This window comes from Chiroxiphia lanceolata, chromosome 4, assembly GCF_009829145.1.
Source record: "Chiroxiphia lanceolata isolate bChiLan1 chromosome 4, bChiLan1.pri, whole genome shotgun sequence".
Taxonomy (NCBI): domain Eukaryota; kingdom Metazoa; phylum Chordata; class Aves; order Passeriformes; family Pipridae; genus Chiroxiphia; species Chiroxiphia lanceolata.
In genome coordinates, this window is record NC_045640.1 from 14393042 (window position 1) to 14405580 (window position 12539).

Sequence of the window (12539 nt, forward strand, 5' to 3'; positions counted from 1 at the left end):
TTGAGAGGATTCTTTTTCTCCAGACTTCCCTCTCTGATAAGATTAGCTTTCCCTTTTCTTTTTTTGTGACCTGAAGAGCCTATCCCAAAATCTGAGATCCCTGAAGAGGTGTGCTCATGTACAAGACCAAGCACTCTTTCAAATCATTCCAGTAGAGAACTGATTGCAAAATGTACCTTACTGGTTCCTCTTATCACACAGAATCCATGCTAACAAAACAATCAGCAAAATGGAGTTTAACTTTGAAGTCATGTACTGAAGAACACCATTTCTAAGACCTCATCCAGAACGACATTGGGCCCTGTGTTAGTTTCCTTTTTAACTGGAGGTTACGTACAAAGGAACATGTAACTTAAGTAACATGGTGTACTGACATTAAATGCACTTTCAGAGGCCAACATGCTGTCAGTTTAAATAATTTTTGCTCCTTTCAAATTTGGATAAGAGCAGTTTATTTAAAAAGAAGTCTGGATTTTTCAGGACGCATCCGAAAACGTGCAACTACCATGTTACTGTAGGACTTAATTGAGCAATCCCCATGAAAGGCGCGCCCACGCCATACAGTGATGACACACAGCGGAACCGGCAGGGATGCAGATCCATTATTGGGAACAGCAGAGCATCCTTTGGCCCGTTGCATGTCAGAATGTGGAGGGACGGCCAAGGGCTTTCCTCGGCCTCTTTTCCCCGGCCTCTTCCCGCGCGGCGGTGCCGGGTCCCTCGCGGGTGCCCGGGGCGGGCGCGGCCGCGCTCCCTGGTTCTCGGCGGAGCTCCGCGCTCGGTTCTCAGCAGAACTCCGCGGTTCTCAGTAGAGCTCTACCCGGCGGTGCCCCGGCGGCGGGCGGGGCGCGGCCGTGAGGTCAGTTCCGCCGCGGCGGTGGGCGGGGGCCGCGCGGGGCCGGGGCGGTGGCGGGGGGCTCGCCAGCGCGACCGCCCTCCCGGGGTAAGTGCCGCAGGGCGGGGCGGCACCCGCGCAGGACGCGGGGCGGCGCTGCGCTGCTCGCCTGTGTCCGGAGACGAGGGGAGCGGCGGCGGCGGCGGCTGGCGGGGTCTGCCCTGAGGGTGGCAGCGCTTTCTTTTTTCTCCTCGCCCTCTCCCGAGCCAGGCAAGGCGCCCCTGCCCCGGGCCCGCGGCTCCCGCCGCCGCCGCCCTGCCCGCTCGCACCGCGGTGCCGGCGGTGCTGCCCCCTGCGGGCCGGCGGCGGCGCTGCGGGGGCGCTGCGGGCGGAGGTTTGCGCGGCCCGCGGAGGGGCCGCTCCGCCCGCACCGCCCGCACCGCAGCGCCCGGCTCGGCCTCGGGACACGGGCAGCGAGCGAGCGAGGGAAGGAGAAAGCGAGGCCTCTGGAGAGGCGGCAGCACTGATGCGTGGGTGGGCTGGATGCCCAAGACAAGGAGATTTTTTTTTTTTTTTCTTGGTGGTTTTTTTTTGTCTCGTGGACGCCATCAGGCCGCTTTGGACTCGTCTGGACTAAGGCTGTTGTCCAGGTTTGTCGTCTTGGTCATCTTCCCGAAGAAAAGGAGCTCTCGGGTTAGTAATTGTATTCCTGAGCAAAATAGAACATCCTGTTTTGTGTTCAAATGAGGTTCTTTTGAATATTTGGGCGTAAGAGTCGCTTAATTAAATCCCACATTGAGTTTTGTTGCAAGAGAATCTATCATTGAGAAGTATTACATTGGACACTTAAACATTTTGTACGTCTGAATTACCTTTTCTTTTAAATAGATGATCCAGTGTTATCATAGATGTAGTCAAGGTGTCCTACAATGTACATTTAATTAAAAAAGTCTATTTTATGATTAGGAAAACCAATGGTGTTTTACAGGGTTTTTCTAGCAGTCTGTTGTGCATTGTTACTGCAGTAGGTGGTTGCAGTCAAGGCCCTTTTCTTGCACATGCAGATAAGATGTGGCTAATCTTAGCAGGAATGAAATCTGTAGAAATTAGTTTTAACATCTGCATGAGTGCTTTGAGAACTGGGCACGGAGGGATATATGCTTTTAATGACACTCTTCCCCCTCCACTCCCATTTTCTTCAGTGCCATACTTCCTTGCTGTATTGCTTACAGGCCTTAGAGCTTAGAGAAAAGCAGTGCTACATACTAGTCAGTATGGTCTGGATACACAGAAAGATTCTCAAAATGGTCGTGAATTGTGTGAAATGACGAAATGAGCAGCACAGATTTAAAAAGTTGGTCATAGATGTAATGATATACAACTGTATAAACATCTCTGAGCACTCTCTAGACTATTGCTTTTGATACGCTAGTTATTTGGGAATACCTTGTTAAGCTTATTGCAGGAAGACCACCAAGCAGTTGAATGATATAATAGAAGTGGGTAGCTTTCAGATATGAATAAAGCTAGGCCTAGGTCCTGGAGCCACAGGGAAGCAGACCTCCATTTCAGTAGAATACTGCATAGTACATACATGTACTTGCCTTCGTACAATGCCAATGAACGTCAGTAGATTGGACATTTTTTCACTTATGCTTTTGAAAAATAGTGTTTTAATCAATGTTTTGCATGACTTTATAGGTAGTAAGCATTCTAAATGTAATTGATTTTTTTCTGTAGAGTGAAAGAACTGTATATTTTATAATAAAAATGAGCTCTAAAAACTTGATGCATGGTCTTTGCTGTTCTTAATTCTCTGCATTGTCATTCTTCATTAATTTTGATCGAAAATCTTCACGTGAATTTCAGATACAAAACAAAAACTGCTATGACTGTGATTAGCTGTTACTGTGAAACAAAATGTCTTTTTAAGAAGGAATAATTGTAGACAAAATTTATGTTGTGTATTTGAATAGTTTGCTTTAACACAAAATTAATTATATTAATTAATACAATATGCAATACTTAAGTGAAACACTTTGTATCTCTACCAGTATTAGGCCTAAAATTAGTGACTGATAATTGGCAGCTTTGTAGTTGGGTCAGTAGAACAGTTAACTGCTTAACAGAGATAGTCAGTTGATGTTACACGGTCAGTATATGGTGTGTATGCATATATAATTGCAAAATATAGAGAAAGTAGTTTTAAGCAAGGACAGAGATTTAAATTTTTCACGGGGACTCAAATTTTACACACTGCATCCTCTTGATACAGTCATGCACACGAGATGCATGCATACATGTCTTCCAGTTTTGCTTAAACTTCTTTCTCCTAGGCATGACTTATATGGGCTTTTCACTACCAAAGCACACCTTGGTTGTTGGCTGCAGCCTGTGAACTTAGTATGTGAGAGGTGTGTGCTTTGCTGAAGTAAGGGCTTATTTGCTTGATCACATAGGATAAATGCTGTTCATCACACCCTTTTCATTGATAGCAGCACATAGTTTGAGCTAAAGGGAACTAAACCCCTGCAATATAAATGTTTTTCTTTGAAATGACGAACAAAGTGTTAATGTATTTGAAGTAAATAGAAATTTCCTGTCTGACAGGTCCACATCAGTAGTTTGTAATCTTCTGCAGAGGAAAAACCCTTCTACTGGATGAATTTGGCATAGTCAGGCTGCACAGGATGTTTCATCCTATTTTCCTTTGTTTTAATGGATCTTTTGAACCATTACATACATGTTATATCCACAGTTTGGAATACCTTTTGACTCCTGTGGATCTGTTAATCTCTGTGTGTTGAGCAGCACAGTTCAAGATATGTTAGCATTGTGTGAAAGGTGGGAATGCTTCTTTTCATTGGATGCCTGAGTTTTTAAGGTCACTGAATTTCAGGTGTTTGGTAGAAGGAGTGAATGAGGAAGTTTGGTTTATCTTTCTTCTGCTGTCCTTTTTCCACATGCCTCTAAATTTTTACTTCTTTTTTCCCCTTTTTTTTAAAAAAAAAAACAAACCTAGGGCCTCTAGATATTTTTTTTTTCATTTCTCCTAATTCAAGTACTTTATTGTATTTCTGAGTATTTTTACTCTTTTTTCTGAATCCATTACTGTAAATATAATGACTGGAACTGATTTTAACACTCTTAGTGTCTCTTACTCCATTCTTTATCCATCCCGTTCCTATGTTTGCCATTCACTCCTTGTGGACTTTCAGGTCTTCCTTTAATGATGTCTTTGGATCGGTCTGTGTGCACTGCACATGAAGAATCAAGTATCTAAATTTTCTGAAATGTGTTTCTGCCAGCCCTTTAAACACCAAAACAAGTCTTAAGGGGAATTCCTCCCTCTCCTGCCCAGTGATATGGAGTGTATGTAATGTTCTCCTTGCTTTGTACATTGATGATCTCAGTTTTTTGAAGAACCCAGAAAAAGCAAATGTATTTTTTTTTAAATATAAACATGAAATTACAATCTCATTTTGCCTTATTTAAAATAATGATAAATTGGACCTGTTTGTATCAAAACTTTTCTTATTAACTGTTCAGTGTTCAGGGTACATGGTGAATTACTAGCTAGGAAGACAGCAGAGATGTTACTTTGGCATCAAATCATTATTCACTTCTTTTTCACCTTGTACTAGATCTGGCTGGGATGGAGTTGAAAAGCAACCTGTACAGTGATGTGTTTTGAATCTGTGGCTAAAACAAAGTTGATAACACACCAGTGTCTTGGTTGTTGCTGAACAGTGTTTGCACAATATCGAGGTTTTCTTTTCCCCCTCTCTCTGCCTTTGCCGCAGTGAATAGGCATGGGGTGGGCAATAGACTGAGAGGGCACACAGCTGGACCAGCTGATTACAACTGGTCAGGGGGATAGTCCATGTCACATGACGTCATGCTTAGCCAGGAAAACTGGAAGTAAAAGAAGAAAGGGAGAGTGGGGTTGCTTTCCAATGTGGCTGCTGCTTGGAGACTGGCTGGGCATTTTTCTGCTTGTGGAAGGTGGTGAGTGATTTCCCTTATGTCACTTCCCTGACTCTTGCCTTCTATTCAGCTACCTTTGTGCTGACCCATAAACTTTCTTGTACTTTTTCGCTACTTCACTCTTCTTCCTAGGCAGGAGGTTGTGTGGCTGCTTGGCTGCTGGCTAGGATCAACCCACTGCACATGGAAGACAGTCACACACCAACACTTGAAGCCTGGATTCTAGCAACATGGTATTTGTCACAGGTCTGAATAAAAGCTTGATTTTGGGGTGACAAACCTAGTTGGTTTTACTTTCCTACGTGAAGCTGTTTGAATTAGAAGAGTTTAGTAGGATTGCTAGCCTATTCTTTGAACTACCTCTATTCAATTTTTCTAGTGTCTTCTTGGACTGAGCAGCCCAGATCTCTGTTAAAGTGAAGGGTTCTTAAAATGCTGGACTGTGTTTCTTGTACTTCCCTGCCCTTTAAAGCATGTGGATTGTTTTTCATGTTGTCCCTTAAGATGAAGTTTACAATGTTAAAAAAAAATAAGAAAATTCTCTGGATTTATAATACTTTTTTTGTGGTTAAGCATGTTGGTGGCATAAAGTGCTCTATATGTAGCTTTTGGTCAGTTCGTATGGAAGGCAGTTTCAGTGTCAATGGATAGCTGTTAAGAGCCAAAAAAAGGCAAGTGCTGACCTAAAGTCACCCTTTGCTTTCAAATGAGATTTTAGTTCTTTCTTAAAGCTTATAGAAATGTGCAAAGCATCTTTGGTCTGGATATTGAGCTTATCAAGATCTGTTACCATCTTTCTCTTGAAGCAAAATAGTGGATCTCCTGAACACAGGCCTACCATCACACTTGTCTGTCAATGGGTTCATCTTAAAAGTGGTAGTAGCAGAGGAAGAATGTTCCATATGAACTACTGCACACATTTGCTTTTTCTTTCCTTTTTAGAATCAGAATAATAGAGGCCATAATGTCACCCAGATTAGAATTGCTTAAAAAAAAAATTCTCCAGATCGTGATACAGCAGTCGTGTATACTTTCCTCCTTCCTGCAAGGCTGCCATTGACTACTTTTTCACATTTTTCATAAGTATTTTTACAACTGTCTCCCTTGCACTGAGATGAGGTTACTACAGTCCTAGAACTACCTATTAAGGAGTTTTAGTGTGCAGCCATTCATCTTCTAAAGAGTGAAAAGCTCATTATGTTGTCCCTAACCAGTTTTCTGTCTTATTTTTGCAGTTGTTTGAAGTTGCATTCAGTATACTTTTTGCGGAGTCCCATCTTTAGGGCAGCATTGCTATAGCAGTTAGGGATATTGGCAGATGGAGCACAGAAATATAGAATTACTGGATGGTTTGGGTTGGAAGGGACATTAAAGATCATCTAGTTCCAACCCACCTGCCGTGGGTAGGGGCACCTTCCACTAGACCAGGTTGCTCAGGGTTCCATCCAGTGTGGCCTCAAACACCTCGAGGGATGGGGCATCCACAACTTCTGTGGGCAACCTGTCACAGTAAAGATTTTCTTCTTAATATCTGATCTAAATCTACCCTCCTTCAGCTTGAGGCCATTCTCCCTTGTCCTGTCACTACATACCCTTGTGAAAAGTCCCTCTCCAGCCTTCTTGAGAGCCTACTTCAGGTACTGGAAGGGACTATAAGGACTCCCCAAAGCCTTCTCTTCTCCAGCTCTCTCAGCCTGCCTTCATAGGAGAGGTGTTCCTGCCCTGTGGTCAACTTGGAACGATTCCAGAGGAGAGCCACTAAAAGGCCCACATCTAGACAGTACTCCAGGTGGGGTCTCACAAGAGCAGAGTAGAGGGGGATAATCACCTCCCTCAGCCTACTGGCCACGCTGCTTTTGATGCAGCCCAGGATACAGTTGCTCTCTGGGCTGAGAGCGCATAAAACATGGGTAAAGCTGTTTGGATGAGATGCTGGCTTCTGTCAGGCCATTGAGGAGATCACAGAATCATTTAGGCTGGAACAGACCTCCAAGAGTTCAACCAGTAACTCAGCACTGCCAAACCGACCTTTTCTCCTGAGCCTCCTTTTCTCCAGGCTAAACACCCCCAGTTCCCTCAGCCACTCCTCATAAGACTTGTGCTCCAGACCCTCCACTAGCTTTGTTGCCCTTCTCTGGACATGCTCCAATACCTCAATGTCTTTTCAGTACCATAGGGTAATTTCTTCATTAACATAGGATTATTGTCATGGGAAGCTACTTAAGTGATCTCAGCATTGTGCTTTTGGAGTCTAAATCAGGTCTTGATCTCCGTAGATAGACTTGGTGGGGAACTGGATTTCAGAAGCAGAAGCCTTCTGTTGGATGTATTGAAAAGGCATATAGAATTAACCTCATGAAATAGATTATTTGTGAATGCAGGTCTGTGCAATGCCACATCTGTAATTAACTGTTAGAATAGGAAAGATGTTGAGTAGATTTTATTTGTTGGTGTTAGCTTTGGATTTTATTTTATATATGTCTCAAAAGCCTAATTTAGTTGTTTATTTTCCAAATAACAGTGGTTTCATAGTCTTGCCAAAAACTTAAAGGCTGAGATCTTGTTCCTGTTAAATGTAGTAAAGAGACAGTCAGAGTGCTGGAACTTGTGGGGCCAAATATACTGCACATGTTCATGTGGTGGTTTACAGCGATATTGCTGTTCTCCTTCTGCCTTATGTTGCATTGTTTATTTTGCTTGATTGACATTCTGTATTATCAGGATGCAGTGAATTATTTATATGCTTGTCCACATATATAGAAGTGATTACACTGTGATATTAATAGAAGAGAAAGTAATTAATTTTGCAGCCACAGATTGTTTTGACTTCATTACTTTGAGAACATGTGAATCATGAATCATATCTTCTTATGAATTGGCATTCAAGACTGTTTGGATCTGAAACATTGGCACTGATTAGAAAAGAACTTCCCTCTATATGTCAGGAATTTCTGTGCTAGCTTAAAAATCCTTGTATTTAAAAACAAACAAATAGTTCTGTGTTTCTACTAACCATTGTAACCATGTTCTGTTTCCCTGCTGAGATTCACAAATGAGTGGCACTTGCACTGTTTCATAATATCTTGTCCTGAATCAAGGGCTGTACTTGAAGTCAAACTGCTGCTCAGTTCTGCTGCCAAGTATCTTTCTTATTAGGTTTCTAAATACGTTTCTTAAATGTAAAATTTTTCTTGACGTGGGGGAAGTAACACGAACTCTTTAGGTTTTGATACATAGCAGATAACTTATGTATTTATGAAATTTTTGAATAAGAGCAAATGTTAAAGGATTATTTGATTTGGTATTTTTTGCTTAGAGTTAATGGTGTATGTGCAGAATACAATCAGTGGTATATTAACAGTAGACTTGCACTCTGTAATTCAGCTGTAGTCTGCTAATAGTTCGCTTATTAGTTCATTGTATTTCAGTGATCACTGAATCCTAACTGACTTAATCTTCTGCTTTTTATTCTTTAGTGCTGCAAGTTGATTGACTAAAATTAAGAACATGGGAATATAATACAGATGCAGTTGCTTGAACATCGTTTCTTCCAAAGCATATATTCTGCAGATTGGCAGCCTGAATGATTGATTGATTGATAAGCAGCATATACAAGACTAATACCAAGAAAAAATTTTATCTGTTGCTGCTGTGTTTGATGAAACTGGTGCAGCGTCACGTCTTCTGAAATGCAGTTGAAAAAAATGAGGGAAATATTACCAAGATTGTACCCTGGCCAAGTTAATGATAGGAATAATTCCCTAACTACACCCCGAAAGCAATCTTCTGAGGATAAAACAAATCCATCAAATGGGGAGGATGACCAAAACTGTTGTTACCAAGGAACTGAGGCTGAGAACAATAAATTGTCACTGATAAGCTGTCTAAAATGCAGAAGTGTTCAGAAAATTTCAGTGCAAGATATAGAGAAGCATAAGAAGATTGGGTGGACTGAAGACAAAAATTTCATCTGCAAGAAATGTAGTCATATTACACCACCAGCTTTCCATTTTGTTCCCACAGGTGCCAATGCTGCAGACTTTAAAGAACATGAAAGGAAAACCCCAAGTAAACCCCAGAAAACATTTAAAGTAAAAAATTTTCTGCCAGGTAAATACTACTGTGATAAATGTAGATTTTCAACAAAGGATCCTTTACAGTATAAGAAACATGTAGGGCAACATGAAGAAATTAAGTTTCTTTGTTCCCACTGTAGTTATGTATCCTACACCAAAGGAGAATTCCAGAGACATTTGGTGAAACACACTGGAACTTTCCCATATCAGTGTGAGTACTGTGAATATGGTGCTGTTAGACATGACTATATAGTGAAACATACGAGAAGAGTACATGAAACACCCACAAAACGGCTGTCAAATACTCTCATAAAACACAAGCAAAAGAAGCCGAGTCAAAGCACTTTATGTAAAAAGCAGAAATACAATAAAATTCCTTTTCAGAATGAATTTTCGAATTTGTCTTCAAATATGGTTTGTGAGATTCCAGGTAAAGCAACTAAAACAGTCTGTTCATCTCATAATGTAGAATGTAGTGTAAATGCAGCGTCAGTTCGGGATAAAACAGTGTCGGAGCCATCTGAAATGAGTGTATGTGAGAATCAAAGTGTGGAGGTTGAGGTTTATTCTCCAAAAACAGAGCCTTTACAGCCTGGGATGCCTTTAACAGTAATTGCGCCGTCTGAACTTGTAGTTCCTTCTAATTGTTTAGCTCAGATAGTAGAGATTAAAATAGTGAATGGAGCACAACAGCTGGTTCTTAAACTAATTCCTATGAAAGAAGCAACTTACAAACCTGTGAACTGTACTGAAGAGGAACTTGAGAGTCAAGGTATAGAACGATCTACAGAAGGAAAAAAAACATCATCTGTGTCTCAAAATGACTTACTAACCATGGAAGTGAATGTAGACAAATCATCCAGTGTTAGTAACCAGCTTAATTTGGATAGTACGTATGACAAGAATTCTGAATGTCTTTGTTCTCCTGATTCTCAACTCTCAACCTGTAGCTCTGTATCTATGCAGAGAGAAGATGCATCAAAATTATGCTTTCATTTGGTGAAAGGTGTTGATGTCCATTCAGGTGTTATAAAACTTTGTTCTCCATCTCTGGTAATGAACAGTACTGAAAAAAAAAGTGATCTTAAGTCCTCAAGGTGGGAAGTAGATGGAAAAAGTAATTTCCATTGTGATTTGTATCGTTATGAAGAAGCTGAGGATATACACCTGCGAAAATACGCTTCTATTTCTGAAGATAAAGGTTCCAAGAACATTTCGTTAGAGGCTGCTCAGGAGAGCAGAAATTATTCTGCAGTCCTAAAAGAAAAGTATACATTGCCTGTGAAGAGGGATGACAAAGAATGTAAGAGTCTGCCAGTCAGCTCTACAGAAGCACATTTAGCTGGTATGGGTTTTGATAAAAAATGTGTTACATCTTCTGTGGCAGGAAAAAAAATTCGCATCACTAAAACTCCACCTTTTGAGGATATAACTTTTGGCTTTAGCAAAGTAAAGAGAGCTGAAACCATAAGTCAAAAGAACAGTCGTCTTCTGGAATCACTAGAACTACAGAAGATGAAAAATAAAGGCAGTACGTCTGAAGGACCTGTTATTTCATCTGTATTTTCCCTTAGCTCTGGGGCTGAAAACGTTCCAGAGGATGTCAGATGGGTTGACAAAACACGCAGTAAGAAGTCAGCAACGTCGCTGTGTAGAAGGATTGCTCAGCTCATGTCTGAATCTAACATGAAGTCCCTGCCTTTGAGATGTCAAGCTTCTCGTAAGAAGGTGCTTTTGCCTCAAGAAAGTTCAGCAAGTTGTGAGAGAGTTGTATGTGCTACTGAAGTGGAACAGCCTGTAACTTTGTCTCAAGAGCATGGTGCAGACAGTGTGATTAGTAGCAAAGAACACAGTGAAGATCGGCTATTTACATTTGCAAGAACATCTAAAAACAGGGTGACTAAAAATTCCCATGTTGCTACTCCCGTATTTATCCCCAAAGGGACAATGCTGAGAGTGCTGAATGCTACTAGCAGTCAAAACTCAGGTGGAATAGAAAACAACGGTGAAACATCAGCTCCTTCTGTGTATTGCAATGAAATGTTTCTGCCTCGCCCTGTCCCTGTTAGTGTTTCTGAGACACTTAGTGATAATTTGCCCTGTTTGCCTAATCAGAGTGAACCAAATGCTGAGTCCCGAAGTATATCACTCAGGCAAAGACCAAAGCGAGAGGCAAGTGTTAAAAATAGTAGCAAACAAACTGGTGTAACATTTCAGAAAAGCAGTGATGTGAGCAAGCCAAGCAAGCCCTATTCAAAAAGTCAATTAAGTCCCAAAAATAAGGCAAAACAAGCAGGCTTCAGAGAACTTCCTAAGAGGAAAACAAGAACTCAGTTGGAAACCACTTCAAGTTCTGACATGTCATACCTGTTGACAGCAAGACGTCTTCGGCTTGTCCCTCTGAAAATTAATCAGTTGATAAAATGCCCTCGTCGTAACCAGCCAGTTGTGGTACTAAACCATCCTGATGTTGATTCACCAGAGATAATTAATGTCATGAAGACTATCAACAAGTATAAAGGTCAAGTCCTGAAAGTAGTTCTGTCAGAAAGGACAAGTAGTTGTCTTGGTGTCAAACGTTATCGAAAACGTCTTACTCTTCAGAATGTTGAGATAGGAAACCAAACAAAAAAGCAGAGTATGCTAAAAATGAAGCTGAAAAAGACCCATAAAAACAACTACCAGGTGGTGGAAACCTCACCACCTGAAACACTTCGGTGTCTTTTTAAGTGTTGGTTTTGTGGAAGAGTATATATGGACCAAGAAGAATGGATAAGTCACGGACAGAGGCACTTAATAGAGGCAACCAAGGGCTGGGATGTTCTTTCTCTTCAAGCAAAAAACCATTAAGTGAGAGACTAGCGGAGGTTTCCCCTCTTGTTTATGAGTGCCACTAACATGCTTGGGATGGAGGATTGAAATAACTGCTTTATTTTGCCAAAAGATCTCTGCTGTTAGCAAAGTGGAAGAAGAGAGCAGAATTAGAGAGAGAGAGAGAGAGAGAGAGAGAGAAGCCAATAGCAAGGATTAAGCACTGCTTTGCACTCATGCTTGAAATTTGTATTGGAGTTCAATTTCATCTGTTCCATGGGAGAAATTTGAAAAAGATTTGCTATGCAAACATCTTTCTACTTACCCTAGGATACTGTGCTGTAACTGGTTTGTGCTAGGTCTCTGTGGATTAAAGTCTTAGATGGTGAGATCTTTGTAAATTTAATAGGATTTAGTTTGCTTTATTACAGCATGGTGTGTCAGAGATCGAGCACATGTATACTGAAAAGCACCTTTGGTCCTCTGTGGACAGCAAGTGTATACATAGGTTTTAGTGGCAAACTAAGCACTATCCATAAAAAGTAAAAGTTAAATGCAAGTGCTCTGTTTCAGTGGAGTAAAAACACTTCTGCTGACTTCAGAGGAGATACAAGGGTGTAAGTGAAAAATCTGTGGAATCAGTTACTCCCCACTAGGTCAGATAGCACTAATAAGTTTGATTTTGTTTAGTACTTAGTCTTTACTTAGCCTGTATTGTGTAGATGTGAAAGAACAGAGCAGTCAGGTTTGTGTACCATCAAGCCAGATATACAATCAGGCTTGAGTTGATAGGAACAAGAAGCACTTCTCTATATGGCCTGTAGGCTGTT

At 41.2% G+C, this 12539-nt stretch overlaps 1 protein-coding gene across 1 annotated transcript; it reads left to right on the forward strand.

Moving 5' to 3' along the window:
• Positions 1 to 1280: 1280 nt before the first annotated feature.
• ZNF518B (zinc finger protein 518B) lies at positions 1281 to 12107 on the forward strand. Its single transcript, XM_032686248.1, has 2 exons — positions 1281 to 1528; positions 8299 to 12107. Exon 2 carries the CDS (start codon positions 8512 to 8514, stop codon positions 11746 to 11748), a length of 3237 nt encoding a protein of 1078 aa, XP_032542139.1. The 5' UTR covers positions 1281 to 1528; positions 8299 to 8511; the 3' UTR covers positions 11749 to 12107.
• Positions 12108 to 12539: the final 432 nt, after the last annotated feature.

What these genes read in the sequence shown, in the direction of transcription:
- ZNF518B (XM_032686248.1), top strand. Translation starts at nt 8,512, where the DNA reads ATGCAGTTGAAAAAAATGAGGGAAATATTACCAAGATTGTACCCTGGC.